The 17616-nt window shown below is 38.4% G+C and overlaps 1 protein-coding gene across 1 annotated transcript in view; it reads right to left on the reverse strand.

The window, feature by feature from the left end:
- Positions 1-2987: 2987 nt before the first annotated feature.
- KIAA1549L (KIAA1549-like ortholog) overlaps positions 2988-17616 on the reverse strand; it is a 55266-nt gene continuing 40637 nt past the window's right edge. The window contains exons 15-19 of the mRNA XM_009872839.1: positions 13657-14004; positions 9145-9242; positions 7968-8113; positions 6690-6841; positions 2988-3269 (exon numbers count right to left, since the gene is read on the reverse strand). Coding sequence (XP_009871141.1) covers positions 2988-3269; positions 6690-6841; positions 7968-8113; positions 9145-9242; positions 13657-14004 — 1026 coding nt within the window. The remainder of the gene's footprint in view (positions 3270-6689; positions 6842-7967; positions 8114-9144; positions 9243-13656; positions 14005-17616) is intronic.

Consider the following 17616-nt stretch of genomic DNA (forward strand, 5'->3'; position numbering starts at 1 on the left):
ATGTTTTATCCTTCTAGAAGGCTATTTAAATGTTTGGGGGATTTTTTGTTTATTTATTTTATTTGCACATAGGCATTTAAACCCTCTACAGCTCCATGATTTCCAAACTTTTTCATTTCAAGTATGACAAGATATATGCTTCATCATATAAGACGTATGAGGGTTTACCCCCCCACATTTTTCAATAGAACTCAGTTGCTTACATTCCAGAATGGGTGTAGATTTACAAACAGGGCCAAGTGTCCCAAAGACGCAGTTAAAGTCTGGTACGTCCTATCTCCTGTGACTCTTTGGGAATAGGGTGCAACATTATCCTGCCCAGCTCTATGGCTTTAGCACTCCCATCCATGTGATTGCTGCTGCTTCCATACTTGCAGCTTTAGGGCAACACTGCAAAGCTGAAGTCTAAGATACAGAAATGTATTTCACAGCAAATTTCAATCCCATTGCATAGAAGGGTCTGTCTACCTGTAAAATCTCATTGGGCTAAATAGAAGAATCATTAAAAAACTGAAGTAAAAAAGCAGACGCGTAACATGGCTGACACAATTTAGTGTAGATTTCACTTATCAAGTTAGGTTATGCCAGTCATGAACCAGCTTAGGTTCAATAAAAGTAATGCCCTCTTCAATTATGTCTGCACTTACGTTACAGTGATTTAAACGACTGAAAAATAAGCAGAATATTGTTCAAGAGATTCTAGTGAAACTTGCATGTATAGACAAATCCTTATAGAGAAACTCAGCCTTGCTCTCAGCGAGTGAAGTTCCCACTGAAACCAACCAGAACTAGTCTGTTTTTATGGCACACTGAGTTTGGTCCAGTATTTAAGTTGTTATTTTACAGTGTTATATTCTTAGGCAGCTATTAATTCAACACAATGGGGATGTATTGCATTACACTGGTAAGATCAGTATTATTTAGCTGAAAGGTAACCGAGCAGTCTGTCTTTACTACACTTACATGAAAAATTGAGTTTCTTTGGTTGTTTCATATCCAAGTCACCCAAATGTGTATTTGTGTACTCCAGACATTGGATGTTTATATTGATCATTAGAATTTCTTGGGGATTTTTTCCTTTTTTTTCTTTTTCCACTTGATTTATGGAAATTTTTTTACTATAGCAGATTAGTCACTTTATATAAATATAAAGCACATATATACATAGAAATTACAAAAATACATTTTATTTATATCTGATTTTTAAATAACAAAAATGAAATTTCACATTTGTTTAAAGATTAGCTACCATTCCAAAAGCTTCTGCAATCTTTAAGGTATTTGTGCAGAAGATATCTGTATATTCTAGGATAACTGTGTTTCACAATCTCAGTCAGGGTTTATAATATAATTATTTGGGGATAAAATACATCTACTTTAAAAGCTTGTGCTTCATCAATTTCTTCTTTTATCCCTATTCTAGTCTCCTCTCTTTTCTCATTTTACTGATGGCCAAAGAGCTAAACCAAGTTCCCTTTCTCACCTCAGTAAAGACCAAAGAAACTCAGGGAAATTAAATGATGAGACAAAATAGCATAAGCAACTGAGGATAACTAAATAACTTACTGAAATGAAGGACATTACCTTTAACTCCAGTTGACATCAAACATGACAAACACAACAGATTTTGCAACAACTTCAGTTCCTGATGGCAGTTGCTGAAGGAACTGAAAACAACTGTTCGTGTCTCCAACTAGTTTGGACAACTGCAAAAGGTAAACTACTGTCCCATTCAACTGGTTTGATTTTCTTTTGGCATTGGATTCATACAACAATGCAGTTTAACAGTTAGTGACCTTTATCTTGCGCAATATAAAGTCAGCATAATTTCTGGAAATGCTCTCTTTTTCACAGAACATTAGTATGTTTGTTAATCCATGTAACTGCTTACTTATTTACACGTTAATATAGTAACCAGGTCCTCTACATTCAGAACTTCCTAGGTGTGCATTCACTGTTCCAGTGTAATTAAAATCAGCTGCAGCTTCAAGTAGCACTTTCTGGCATCTCTTTATTAGATATTACTGTTTAAGAAAGAGAAAAAAAGAGCACTGTGTTAAACAGAGGTTCTTTTGTCCAAGCAGGTGTATTCATTCCAGGTTGGAAAGACTTGCTCAAAGGTCTCAGGTCTACCAGCTTCACATGCATTCAGAATAAAAAGCCTGAATGTAGAGCAAATGCAAAAAACCTATTTTCATTTCTCCTGGAAGCTTCTAGCACCAACATCCTTTGTTGGCTCTTCGTGCATTGCATTCTCTCACACTGAAAAATATCTCCTCCACAACTCATCAGTGACACTGAGGGACAAGGTAGCCACTGATTGTCAAAATACCATTCACCTTCTTCACAGTCATCTTCTTTCACTTCTTTGCACTGTTCATAGGATGAGGAGAATTGGGGCTATTTACAGGACATTTATTTGTATTACTTGCTCATCTCAAATTCTTTTGGTTTGAATACAGTCTCTAGAATGAAAAGGCTGAATGACTCTGCATTGCTGAAATGAGCATTCCTTATACAATGTCCTGGAGCAAACAATTAGCACGGCCACCGCCACACCTTCTGTGGCATTTAGCTAACCACATTGTACTGTGTTTTCTTCTTTAATCAAAGTTTTGGCATGCAGAAGTTATTTTCAGCAGCTCTGCCTTTGGGCCTGCAAATGAAACATCGTGGGGCACAGACATGTTGAGCAGCATCACTAGTGACGATGGGTCATAATACAAGAGCTAAGTGACAACTGCATATGATCAATCTCAGCCGTATTAAAGAGTTAACTGGCAGCATTTCCTTAGCTGGCAAGCAGAATTATATACCTTCAGAGTCCTGTTGCTCTACTTAAAGTCAATTCATAGCGTTGACTTTTCAGACAGAGAAAAATGCCATCATGTTGGCACAATTCACAGCAAGTCTGTAAAGGAAATTTAAAGGAGTCGCTTCCTTGGCTACCCTAGGTTGCATGATACAAATTCGGTGCACCAAAGATATTAGACCTGGAACTCAAACATGTCTGTTTGCTTCTTGGCCAGTTTAGCAACTTCTTCTCGTATTGCCTTTACAAGGGCAGCTGTAGAAATGTTGGTGAGAGGAGCATCAGAGGGGTCGTTTTCTGTCAGGCTCTGCTGAGAAGCTGCGGTGGACGGTAGAGGAGCTTGCTCCAGGCTGGGGTGCATGCTCGCTTGCTGGCTGTACTGGCGAGGAAGTCGTGAAGGAGAATTATGCTGGTAGCGGGGCCGTGGATAAGCCTCAATGTATCCAGGTAGTGGTACCTGAAGAGCATTGCAATTATACAAAATTATACAAAACAACTGATCCATAGTGCCACCTGCCAGGCAACAGACCTCCTGGGGGCAAAATAAGGTGTAAGAGATAAGACCGTATGAAGAGAACTTAAATCTCATACTCCTAAGCATCTATTTACAAATGTCTATCTTGGCATGTGCCATTTATGCACATCCATCTACGCAACAGGTACTCAACTGCCTAGACTGTGGCAGCAACACTGAGCAAGGGAAACACTGACGGTCCTAATTTATCATCATTGCAAAAAAGTCAGAGGAAGGAGGCTTTTCTGAAAGCATGTCCTCTGCTTACTATTCCTCCTAAACATTTTGGTTTTACACAGACAACACCACTGCATTTCAGGACACTAAAAAAGCCAAGAACACAAAAGGAGGGTTGGCTGATTTGCAGCTACTGTCTAATCCAAGTCAGCCAAGTCTCTGGATTTACTGTTCCTAAAAAAGACTCATTAGAACCAGACGACAGAGATAAGCTCAGGTATGCCAACTTGGAAATTACACATTGATTTCTCAGAAGTATCAGGATTTCTCGCCACATTTAACAGCATTACATGGGGAATTCATGATTTTATTCTGTTGTAACTTCACTGATTTCAGCCCCATGTTACACTGGCTAAAGCTGAAATAGTAACGTAGGGAAGTATTAAATATTCTTTACATATCCATGAACCATGATACCAATCTTTATAGTCCTCAGAAGTTTTTAATGCATTAAGTAAAAATAGTATTTATGTTTTGCAAAAGTCTACAACACAGGAATCTATAGCCCTTCATGGTGGCGTCCCTGGTGGCAGGGAGGCTGGATTAAAATGATCTAAGATCCCTTCCAGCTAAGGCCATTCTATGATTCTATGATTTTGAAGAGGGCTTTTCGTTGTTACAGAAGGTAACCTATAACCTATTGCTAGGATAAGATAATTTCTCCTTGAGAAAAAGCTTACCAGCTGATCGCTCTAGTCCATGCCAATGACAAGTAAGGAAATTTCAGTGATGCTTTTTTTAGGAACCGAGTGACTCAGAAAACTATACTTATCTACACTATACTCAGAATACGACACTTAAAAGTTAACTAAGTTTCCACAATGTTTAATCACTAAAAGTTTAAACTTCATAATTCTTTTTGCTTTAAATGGGAAAACTTAGTTTTTTACCTTGCAAATATATTACAGATTTATATAAGCATATAATACAGGTGGCCAGGCAGATGTCTCAGCTAATTTTTGGATTTCAGTCAGGCTGAGGTGTAAAATGCTTCATCCACTAGGGCTACGGCTTTGGCAAGTATGCCAGAAGTAGAATTTCAGAATTTTATGGGTTTGCAAGAAGACTGAAATGTCAAGATGTGAAATATCTGCCAATTTTATATACCTCTTGGGGAACGTCAGACCTCAGCACGGACTTTAAAATGACAGCTTTGGAATTTTGCTTAAATCCCATTTTGGCTCTGGCTCCATGAGAGTTTAACAACCCCTTGGGTGCTTTTGAAAATCTTGCCACTTAAGACACCTAAGAACCTCTGAAAACTTGGCCCCTAGGATTTACTCAAGCTCTATATGATCTTGGATATCCATCAAGTGATGAAGAAAATGTCAGACATGTTCAGTATGGTGTAACAAGATGAACATAGGAAGCAGGCATGATATGAAAGTTATCATTAAATGCATCTGCATCTGCTTAGTTTACAATAGATTATTGAAACAACAAACATTTCAACAGCAGTAGTTCCCATCAACATGGGAACACACCACTAGAGGCCACCAGGTTACTACTTTCACTAACCAGCATCTAGCAATTTGGAAAATAAATGCTTTGTTGGATACAGTTCCTTTATTCCACAAACTTAGTGCTTCAATACTTAATGTTTTAACTGAGAAAATAGTACGTTACTCTAATTGAGCTTATAATATAATTCTTTATTGTAAAATCTCCTGTTCCCTACGTCCCTGTTTACAGTCCAGCTAGTAGAATCATAGAATGAAAAGTAAAGAATTTCAGGTTTCACTTTAAGATATTAAGCCTCTGTTCTTACTGTCAAGAAAACCTTGGAATCATGGTAAAGCTACAATCTAGAGGCTCAGAAATCAGAAAGCATCCCCAAACTCGAACTCTGAATATTACTTTAGCTCTTTATCTTTTGCAGTTTTATTCATGCTTTCTGACCACATTATGTTGCTAACACTGGTACTAGTTCCCCCAGTAATGATTTATAATGACATTTTCTTGACAGATTTGCAGTTGTTGGAAGGTAAAAATTGATTGTAGAAACTGAAGTGTTTTGGATTTACATTTTTTCTGCTCCTGTCATCACAGGAGGGCTGAAAGTTTGAGTAACAAGTTGTTAAAGCTCTTTAAAGAGTGAGTCAAGTTAGAAGGAATATTTGTTTCAGCTGTGCTCAGCTTACAGATGAACATACTTCTTTTTTCTTGACAGTTCAGCCTACAAATTCAGACTTCTATCTGACAGTCAAACTGAATTCTTTTCCTCACAGGCATCAGGAGCAGTAATAAAGACTTGGCAACACAGAGCCGCCTCCAGGAACATTTATATGACTGTGTTGTCTCTTGCATAGCTGCTCAAAGCCAACTATTAGACTCCAATCGGAATTCATTGAAATATTCTGCTGGTGATACACACAAGGAAATATAATCCATCTCCCAGTTTGTTTAGTTGAATTGGTTCTGCATAAATACCAGCTGTGAGCTCACTGAAGCAACAGAATTGATTTATTTTTTTTCCTTGTGGAAGAAAAAGCCCTAAATTCTAGAAATTGTTTCAAACACAATAAACTACTGCAATTCATTTTAGGACGTCCCAACTTTATTTCTTTGAAAAATAGGTATACCTTGAGCTAAAAATTATATCTGTACCAGACTAGGACTTTGCAACTAATTATTTAATTTATGATCTGACACTGCAGCCTGCAGGAAGCCCTGAAAGACTGCAACATAGCTGGGAGCTAAGATTTGGGAGCCAGAATTTGGGAGTTGGGCTTGGCTTGAGAGAAGCCTCCAGGAGGGAAAGATGCTTCTCAGCTTCCAAAGAGCACAAGGCCACCTTGAGAAGCAGCATCACCTACTCCTGCCACATGCCTATCCAAATGCTTACTCTGTCTTGGGAAAGAATAATGGTACTTAACGCACCAACTTTGAACGGGTGCCAGCGCTTAACCTAGTGAATAATTTAATTCTCTCAGAGACCTTACTTAGAGTTCACAGGATGGACAGCTAAAGTATCTATGCCCCCTCTCACAGCTTTTCACTGTTAGATTACTACCATTCAAAAAAGAGTTATCTTGCTCAGATTCTTTGCTGATCACTTAATATTGCTTAGAACCCCTCCACTGCAAAGCACAGAAAATGGACAGTTAGAAAAGCAAGGATGCTTACTGAGTCTGCCCACTGCCCCGGTAATTCATTCTCTCCAGCATAGGGCATCCAGGCTTGGTTCCTGTACGCAGTGGGTGGTGTTGGGATAAAATAGCCCGTGAAGCCAGGTCGGTTTGCTGCTGGTATGGCAAACACTGCTGGTACGGTATTTCCTATTAAGAAAGAGAGTAGATGTAATTAATAGCTGACATTTTCACTTATAAATTAGAAGCTGATGCTTATGAAGTCACTGGCCTCAGTCATTTTTTTATTGTTTTTTTTTAATTCGTGAGAATGTGATGACCATCAGTTGGATGCAAGGCTCCCACCATCTGACTGGAACATCTCTATAATGCTGGAAAATACAGGAGAAAGCAAGATTTGCAGTTGACTATAATCATGCACAGCCTTCAGATAAAGATATGAAGACTTAGCCTTCAGTACTTGATTCTTGAAACAACTAATCTCCAACAAAACTTTGAATCAGTAGGAAAAAAAGGCTTTTTTTTTTCCCCCCCCTCTTACATTTGCTTCTTTGCATTCATTTTTAGCTGTTGTTACCATGGGTTTCAAAGTGTACCTTTCTTTTCAACAGCAGGTTATACAGTATTCAGCTTACACAGTAAAACTGTCTTAGCATCTCTAAGGCAAAAAACCTACAAAAATATACAAGTTTGTACTCTTTTGTAGCATCTATCATATACAAAATTTTTTTCCAAAATTATTTTTTCCAAATTATTCTAGCAAACTCCACAATGTGGAGTCACAGAGGTCACTTCATCACTTCTGAAATGTAACACAGTAACACAACATACCTATTTTTTTTACATATAGCAATACAATCTCCACACCACCGGAAATTACAGAGAAGAATTCTAATGCTATGACTCTAAGTATATAACACAGAACGTATTACTGCAGACATGGAGAAAGAGCTCTTCATAATGAGACATATTTTAGAGCTTGAAATGATTTAAAATGAAGGATGAGCATCTGCTCTTTTCAGATTCACATGCACCACTTGCAGAAGGTATGACAGGAAGTGAGAGTAGAATGGATCCTTCAAGCCTACTAAATTTAATTACTTGGCAACAGATTTGCATATCCATATTATTATTCTCAGTAGAAGATGTTGAATACAATGCAGATAACTCTCTATTACTTCTGAGGGAAAAAACACCTAATAAAGTCTTTCCCCAAATAATCATCTGTATTTTCTATATCTGATACATTCACTTATATGCAAAATAAATTGTGTGGTTCTCAAAGCTGCAAGTTGGGTCTGCACTGTTTTTTCACCTGAGTGAAAAGCTGATTGATCAAGGGGACCAACAGACATCGGAGCTCTCGAACCAGGTGCAAAAGATGCCTGGTCATGATGCTGGGCCTGATCTGCCCCACTGGCCTCAGGTATTCTCACTTTGCTGCCAATATCTGATGTAGACCTGTGCATTAAGAAAAAAAATAAATAATTAGAAACTTTTGTCATTCTGACTGGCAGATGAGATTCACAGCCACATACACGCCTATTAGCTACAGTATGACAAGCCAGCTATGAACCACCTATCCGATTTTGCTCTGGCATGACATTATTCTGGAGAACAAATCTCGAAAAGTTTGAGAAAAACTTCTTTAGCCTTGTTACTTTAAAAAGCATGTTATTACCATTGCATAGAGAGCCTTTGCTTGCCACTTCAGACATGCCTGTGGCATGCAACACAAAACCCAGGGCTTTACCACTGGTCATCAACACATGACTGTAGACAATTCCATATTAGTAGAGTGCATATATATATAACATGGTATCATATAGTGGGAAGCTACTATGGTAAATAACATGAACTGCACTTGGGAAGTACTAACAACTTTTGAAACGGTATTTCCCAGTTGCACTAGGCAGTACCCAACAGCCCATCACTGAAGGGTAAAGGAGCTCATCCACCAAATGTAAAAATTCCTTGAAATGCATTTTATAGAGTGCCTTACTGTGAGGATGAGGGGAAAACATATGCACGGAGGTAAGGCAATCAGGCTTCAGGCTTTTGCATGTATTTGGCTTCAGAAACATGGGCGGGAGGTATATGAATGCTAGGCAGAAATCCCCGGATCCGGGGTACTGAGAAATATCTTGCAATTCCTCAAGACCCTACTGCATGCCCTTACAACAGAGGAAAGCAGGAGAGTGACAGTGAGAGTTATCACCCACACACCTGCAAGACAATACACCATTATTCAAGCTGATGCAAAGCATGTTTTAAACAAAATCAGAGCTTGGATTTCCTAATTTTACTGAAACCAACCAGCTAGTAGAAGAGAATATTCATGTTACTCTAATGTTAAAATGAAATATGCACATAGTTTCTAATTTCATGAATGTATCTTTATAAGTGGCCTGTAAGCATCTCTTCAGGGTTGCCCCAGTTCTTATTACAACAGTGCTTTTTAGAGATCATACTAAAATAAAACAGATAAATACCTCCTGAGAGAGGCAACAGCTACAGGACCTGTTCTGGGAGGGACAGGAGGAGGAGGAGAGCCCATTACCATCTCAGGAAGCTGAGAAAATCTGTAAGCCTGTAAAGGAGAAAAATAAATGTTTCCTGAAACACCAATAGATCTTGCACAAATTAAAAACCAAAAGAAAGTCAGAAATTACATATCTGCTCTGCATGCTGGCCAACAAGAAGTTAACTTTTTGTGGCATCAATATTAATTGCATTTTATTGGAGAATTTACAGTGCTTGGGTGATTTTAGGATGTGGAAGAAAACACGAACAAATGAGTTCAGAGCCAAGATGAAGTCTAATTAAAATAAAATGTATTAAAAACTGTGACATTTGTAACCTTGCTGGCAAAGCAGATCTGTACCGATTACGTGAGACAAGAGCTGCTTTGGATCCACAGGAAAAAGATTTTGTTTCTGGATGAAGCGAATATACTAAAGTATTTTAAAGATTCACAAAGCAGCGTCTCGTGAAGTGAAGCTGCCTGTGAGCAATGCAGATTTCAGCCTCTTTCTTTCAGCCTTGAAGAGATGAAAAGAAAATTCTTCAGAAAAACACCAAGCTCTAACTTTCCAAAGCAATAACAAAGGTCAAACAGTTCTGAAAAAGCAGAGTAATTCAGAGGAACACAGGACCAACCCACTAAGTCACAGAACTAAGCATCTTGCCCACAGTAATTCTGAATTTCATCACTAATACATGTGAAGGATGGATAATCATGTGCATGAAACCCACAGCACACAAGAAATGACATTTATGACAAAATTTCTCTTCTAAATTCTTTTTACTGCTATAGATTAGAGGTCATAATTTTGCTAAATATACTTAAAAACAGAGGGATGATACATCTTTAGCACTTGACACTTCTTCAACACATTGCATTTTGGGCTTGGTTTTTTTAATTATGCTTCAGAGCAATGCACAGGATTAAAGGTACATCAGAGCCATAGCAAATAACAAATTATGTCCAGTATCAAGACACAGGCATTTTGACAAAAACTAGAGTCCAAAGTCCAGTTGATACCTGGGCCCTCCCAACAAGAGGTATCTGGCTTAGCCAGAGAAGCTCCCTCCACTACCAGCAGAGAAAGCTGAAAACCTCTTACTGTGGGATGAGTCACGCACCTGCCTGGAGCAAGAGCCTACAGAATTTGCATGATTAGCTCAGACTTAACACCTACATTTACGTTTGAATTTGGCAATATAAATCCCACACTAAATATCAAAACCCAGCATCTTTCAGGAATCTTTTTTAAAGATTACACACTTAGGTGGTGTTCCAACATGTTCTTTCTCAAAGAGCTGCAAAACTGGGTAACTTATCAAATACTGACTTTTGATGTTAGTGTCTCTAAGGGAAAAGAAACGCAGACCAAGCATCTTTCTCCCACCTCTACTGTCACCTCTTTTAAAGCAGGCAGAGTCCCTCAAAGGCATGTCTATGAAAATTATTTTTCCTTTCATGCCACCTACAAAGTCTCCTAATATTTACTTTCACCACGCTACAATGGTATTTAAAATATTTCTATATTTAGGTGGGAAAAAATTAATCTAAAAAGGCAATGGCACCTTTTCTAGTCAGAGGTTAGAAATACTGATTTTTAATGAAAAAACCGTAGAGAAAAAACAAATGCCATTTGCATCAAAGAAAAACTTCAATTAGAGAGTACTCCTAACAGTGCTGAACTTGAGATGGTTGGCAGTGGCCTTCAGCATCTGAAGAGCTGATAGTGCTCTCACAGGCTGAACTGAACTCCACCAGCCTTTCATCCCACATCTTGCTCTCAGCATGTGCTTGTACCAAGTATGAAATTCTTATTTTCCCTCCTATTTTAAAGGAGCAGCACATAAGCTAATGTTTCTGAGTGGCAGGTGACTCCAGATACTGTTTAACAGGGCAGACAGAGACAAGAGGTGTCTCTCATGTGCTAGTGGGTGTGGTCTGGAATATGGACATCAAAGGTGGCATTTTAAGGGATCATCAAGAACATTTCACAAATGTGCTGTGACTGGCACTGAAAATTTCTGGGGGGAAAAGCAAAATGGAAAATTGAAGCACTTATTTTGCTGCTTGCCCAGGAGATGAAGAATTTTGAGTGAGTGGCAATATTTTGCTAATGGCTGGGCAAAGAGAATCCTGTTAAGGAGAAAAATCCTGGTAGATGGTTTGCTACACCATGCTGCATGTCTGGGGGGACAGCAGTCAGCCCTTTGTGCTGACCTTCCACAGACACCAAAATGGTTACAACAGGGAACTCCAATAAAATTCTTAACATTTCTCCAGTGGGTTGAGGCATTAAGATTTTCTTGCATGCAAAATATAGACAGAAAAAAATGTTCAGAGGCTAAATTAAACCAAAGGTTAACTGTAGAGGCCCATCTGTTATAGATATGGATGAAGTTCTAGGCTAACTGGCATGATTGTAGAAATAAAGTAATTTCACTGAAATTTGCACACAGTTGTAAATCTAATCAGGAAAAAAAGTCCAACAGCTGCTTCCACAGAAAATTTACCTAATTTTATTTTTCAGAATGAGCTTTCCCTTTTTAAAAAAATGTTGCATCACTTTTGCTGTTCAAAAAAGAAAACAAACAAACAAAACCCCAAAACCAACCCCAAAAAGAGAGAGAGAAGCATTCTGCATGGATTCAAACCATTTTGTTGGAAAACGAGGGCTTGTATAATATAAAGGCTATAACAATCATTTGCAGAAGTAATCAAATTTGAGATTCAGGACAGACTGCAGAGGGTCCAGACTGCAGACCCCACATTACCCTTTGAGGAAGGTCGGCCAGCGCCCTCCCAAGTACTGCCCATGGCAGCATCTCCCTGAGCAGCTGAGCAGAGGCGTCCCGGGCAGGCAAACAGCTGGGAAGGTGCTGACAGCAGCAGTTCTTTCTGGCTTTCCTACCCACAGGTCACTTTCCACATGGCTCAGTTCCAGTCCCCTGTTCCCATTTGAGAACAAATCAGTAAATGGTGTGGTTAAAGTACAGCTCATATTTGTGAAACCGATACGCAGAAAACTATGATTTAACAGTCCTTATCCAAAGTCCGGCAGCATGTGCCAATCCTAACCTGTGGCAATCAACTATCTTCAGTGCATTTTTTAATGCTATCTTCAAAACGTCAGGAAGATAAGTAAAAGCTTAAAGGTCCTAAAGATGCAGATGATTTAGAAGAGTAATAAGTCTTACAAAGAAAACAGTGAAGCATTCCCAAAAAATAGTATAGCCACTGCATTTCTTTCTAAACCTGCCACCATATGATATTTTTAATTTCATTTTAGAGAGACTCTCTGAAGTGTCAAAGTAATTTGACTGCCCATTAGCTGTCTCTTAAGCGTGTAACCAAATTCTAACCATAAAATATGATTATATGCTGCATGAAGTTCATCAGACCAATTTCAAAGTGCCAGAAATAACCTTTAGCATTATTTAAATAGCGCCAGCCTGAACCTCTGCAGGCAGTGCCACTGGCTTTCAAATATGTTCAGAATAGTTCAGAAGCAGCATTCCTTAATGCATCTTTTTATTGTCAAGGAAGGAAGTCATAGTAATAGCTATTTTGAGCTGCGGACATTTTTCTGCATTATCCTCTTATTCTAGCCAGAGTATAGGACTCAATTTGAAATGCATGCTGTCAAAAAAAAATTCTGACAAAAATTAATAACTTTTCATATTGATACTGATAGAAGGGCTATTTCTCATCTGAAAGCAATCATTGCTGGTTTAGATTTGTACCTGACATATAAGGAAAATATGTTGTTGAGTTTCACAGAACCACATGTGGGCATTCAGGGGTAGTTTCACATAACAAGGCTGTGGACAGTTCTACTGCAGTGGCTGTCTAGAAAGCTGCAAAATTCCATTAACAGTTTCCAACCAGGGATTTAAGTTCTTAATTTATTACTTCTCTGAGGTAAGGATATGTTAGCTGCAATTTGAGGCTAAAAAATGAAGGCTAAAGAGTGACCCATGAAATTAGGCCATCTCCAGAGTCCCAAATGGATAGCTACAACTGCAAGATTGTCAGTGACAGCCCACTTTTCAGGTCACTCTGATTATTACACTTGGTTCCCTCTCTTGTGACGATGCTCTTCAACTAATGGACCTCATGCAGAACTGTTGAGCTGCCTACGTAGTTCTACAAAATCAGATTGGTTCCTAATGCACATCCAGTGAACAGGAGAAGACATGCAGACAAGTTCTTCAGCTGTTGAACAGCCTGGAGCTTAGTGCAGCCTATTCTTTCAAGTACAATTTAGACAAGACAACCTTACTGCTAAAACAGACTCTAAGTCTTCCTGCCAGAGACAGGTCTGGGTAAGTATACAGACACACACCCCACTACCCACGCTGATTTCGTGTCAGCATGGCTTGACTTCTGGTTTTAAGCATGTAAATGGAGCCACTTTCAAAAATGTGTCTCAGTAGAAATGCCTTCATGATATTACAGTATACTAAAGAGAAATTTCACTTACTGGTCTTGGTAAACTGTACTGATACATTTCTGGTCTGTATGTGGGTACCCACTGTACCCCGCCTCTCGTTCGGGTCATGGTACCAGGAGCACTGGTCACAACCTCGGAGTAGGGCAGGTGCGGTGCTGAGCTGTACGCCTCCTGCCTGCCCTGTCCTCCATGGCCCGCGGAGGCCAGGCTGAAAGCCTCTTCCAAGAGCATATGCATCTGCTGTCGAACCTCGTCAATGGAGGGCTGAGAACTTAAAGTTGAGGTCTCCGAGTGGCCTTTGGCCTGACGGGACCTGCTGTAACTCCGAGGCTCGTTGACACGGTCAACATTTGTTTCTTCTATAATTTCAGGCTCAGTCTGTTGGGTGGAATAAAAGCATGTATACATAAAAAGCTTTATAAGAAAGCATTTGTTCTGCTTCACACAAAACATTCTCAAACAGATGTAACATACAAAGTCAGGAATTGTGACAATATAGATGCATGATAAATACTGGACAGGAGTGAAATGGTGCAGGCAAGTATAATAGCCTTTTATAGCCTACATTGTTTGCTGTGAAAACTAGCAGGGACACTTTGTAGCAGATTAAATTGTTAATGATTCACTTAAAAACAATTAGAATTAATGTTTAAATTCTTAGTTGTCAGTATCAATGGGAGTACAACTGTGCCAGGAGGAGTATGACTCCCTAAATAGTATCATCACTATGAAGGTCCCTTACAAGGGACCACTTGTTACAGCTACAGAGATTGAAATTATTTTGTCCATTCTCACACATTAAGATTTTAGAATTTTAGAAGTTTAAGAGCTTTCCTGAACTTTCTAACCCAGTGAGGACCACTAACAATGATGCCACAAACTAGGTTCTGTCCCTTGCAGAAAATATCCTGACTCGGCTTGGTCATCTTACCTAGCCAGTGAACAGTAGCTACACAGAAATTTATACAAAACTAACATAGGAACAGTGGATGAAGCATGTACTCTAATGAGCAGATAAGTACTCATGCAACTTAACTTGATGGGTTTTTCCTAGGGTAATTTCTTCTGTATACATTAGTACAAACAGAAATCACCCCCTCGATTTTTCTCCCCTGAACTCCAAGACAGAAGACATCATCATATTGTAAGAACTTGGCAGAGAAATACCTAACTTCATCTATATTCTGCAAGATTAGTTTTACAGTCTAACCTGAAAAAGCAACAAACTCCTCGTAATTCTTTAAATATCAGTAAAATGTGTTTAAAATACTAGCATAACTGGAACAAAGAACAGGATACGTAGCTTCTTCTATATATAGCATGTGGTTAGAATTGTGTAAGCATTTGTAATAGCCACAAATGAGAATATAACAGGATGTTCTTATTAGAATTCCAGCACCATCCTGATAATCTGTGTGCTCTGTAGCTCCTAGTGTGGCATACATTTTTTTCTATGTAAGAGTGCTTCTCTATACCTCACTAGACAAGCAACTGTTCTCCCAACTTTGGAAGCCATGTATGGTCATATGTGCTATGGGACAATCATAGTACGTATTTCTTCATCTGCAGATGAAAATATCAAACTGACTTTCTTCTTCTGTTATCAGCCATTCAGAGAAGAGTTACATGGTTAGCCTAAAATTGACATTTCCATTACTTTAGCTGTTATAAGTATAGCTATATTTTGTACTTAATGATAATAACAACAATAAAAAAGGAAAAGAACAACAATAGTTAATCATTTGCATATCAGAATTTAACCATAATTTATATAATTATAGTTATATGATGAATTATCCAAATTCAAAACCACAAACTTAACTTCATCCTTCCTCAGTCATATACACTTAGGAAGAGATTAGGAAGATTAGTGGAGGAACAATGTAACTGCACAAAGTTATCTTAAATTGAAAAACTTTGTAGGAAATCTTCAACTACATAGTCTCCCTTAATTTTCTTCCTGCATTTTGATTCATCGTTATTTGTGTTGTTACTGTAAATTAAAATCAGGTAAATTTTAGAAGTCTGGCTATAAAATGCAAGGGTAGTTTGTGTATGTGCAACCAGAGAGCCTCTGAAATCACACCGTCCCAACTGGATGATGAATAACCCTGTTTGTTCTATTTTCTCATGCCTGTAAAAATATCAGTGAATAGAATCCCACAAGAGACCTAGTAGTACTCAGTACTGAAATAAATCAGGTTCTCTACTACAGTCTCTTAGCAAAGACGTTAGACCTCTACAGAATGGCTAAAATATATTGTAAAAATAAAAGATGCATGTTAGCAGTCAATATTAAGTCAACTTTGATTCATCGATATAAAAGCTGACACAAAGATTTTGGAGGAAAATGGTGACCATTACTTTTCCTCAAGTTTTAAAATTTATTTAAGTTCATCCTATCACTTTTTGATGTATGTCATTTGCTTTGCTATCAACTGAAAAACATAAGTCAAAAAAATCTCCAAACAATTTGTTAATTTGGTAAAAGAAAAAAAAAAATCTCAACTTGAAGATAACATGAACTATTTGATTCAAGAATTTAATTATTTGGAACTACTTATAAAACATAAATTTCACTATTCTTTGGCAGCACTTCCTGCTACATAACATACTGGGAGGAGTAGGTTAGCAGTAGTCCAAAAAGGCTGGAACCTTTGGAATGACAAAGTAAACATTAAAAAAATGTTTCCAGATGTTACTAGGTAAAAAAGAAAGAAGATTCAAAGCCCTCTTTCACCCATTTTCAGAGGTGTTTGCACAGAGGTGAGATCCACATGAATTCCATGCACAAATATAGATAAAAGTGCTGGCCCATGGGCATCCTGGGAGACGAAGCCCAACAGATGCTCAGCGCAGCCCTGAGGAACCTCAAACAAGAGCAAGTTAAACCAGCCCACGCTGCAAGCTGAGTCTTGGGAACGAAATTTCAATATCCTGTCCCATTTTCCCCTGTCATTTTTTCTGCTTTCAGATGAGAAATACATTCAGAGATGGAAGAGATGCGCTGCAGTGAATCTGCAGTGTATGGAGCTCAAGGAATTTTATGTAACTTATCAGTAAAAACGACTGTGCCCTGGACAGCTCACACGGTGCTAAAAGAAAGGCGAAAGCAAACTTGTGTGTAATGTGCACAGCTCAGATTTAATAATTACTTTTTGGACATTTTAGAATCTGTGTAAGCTCATTAGTCTACCTTCCAGATTTTTAACAAATGTTCTTTAAAATATATATATTTAGTATATACAATATTAAAATACATTTTAAAAAATCTTCTGATGACTACTTATGCCATATTAGTTTTGATCTAATAGCAGGAAGTCATGCCTGCTCCCAGAATGTTTTCAACATTCATTTTAGGAAAATATCATCTATGAAAAACTAGCTTTTATTAGCATATTAAAAAAAAAATCCCTTGCTTTCTTGAAACACACAATTTTCAGGATACTGAGGGAAGGCTGGCCTGACAAGGCTTTTATCTAAGAAAGCTCCAAAAATAAAGGAAACATTTAAGTGTGGGGGGGGAATCTTTTTTGCAAAATGTAAAACATATTTCGACAGGTTATACTTTTCTTTTTCAAGGCTACAGTGATGTATTCTAATGCCTCAGAAAGCAGTAAACCAGTCATCCCACTGACATGGCACAACATGACTCATATGATCTGACGTGAAGTGTTCAAATGCAGGTAAACATTAAAGAAATCCGACACCTACAACATTCCTGAAAAATTCTGTAAAAGATTTAAACTTCTCTGAACACATCCCCTGACCTTGGAACATGCTTTCACCTTGCTAGAAACACATCCCTGGCAGCTGAGCTGATAACTAAGCTCCGCACCGAACGCCTGTCATCTGCAGAGTCTAGAGGAGGAACAACCACCAGAACAGTTTAGACCTTTTCTAGAGATGACAGATCTTCAGGGACGGCCGAGTTACAGCATTTTGCACACATGACAAAGGACTTAAAAATTCTCCATTACCCCAGTGCTG

The sequence above is a fragment of the Apaloderma vittatum genome, unplaced genomic scaffold, assembly GCF_000703405.1.
Source record: "Apaloderma vittatum isolate BGI_N311 unplaced genomic scaffold, ASM70340v1 scaffold36707, whole genome shotgun sequence".
Taxonomy (NCBI): Eukaryota; Metazoa; Chordata; class Aves; order Trogoniformes; family Trogonidae; genus Apaloderma; species Apaloderma vittatum.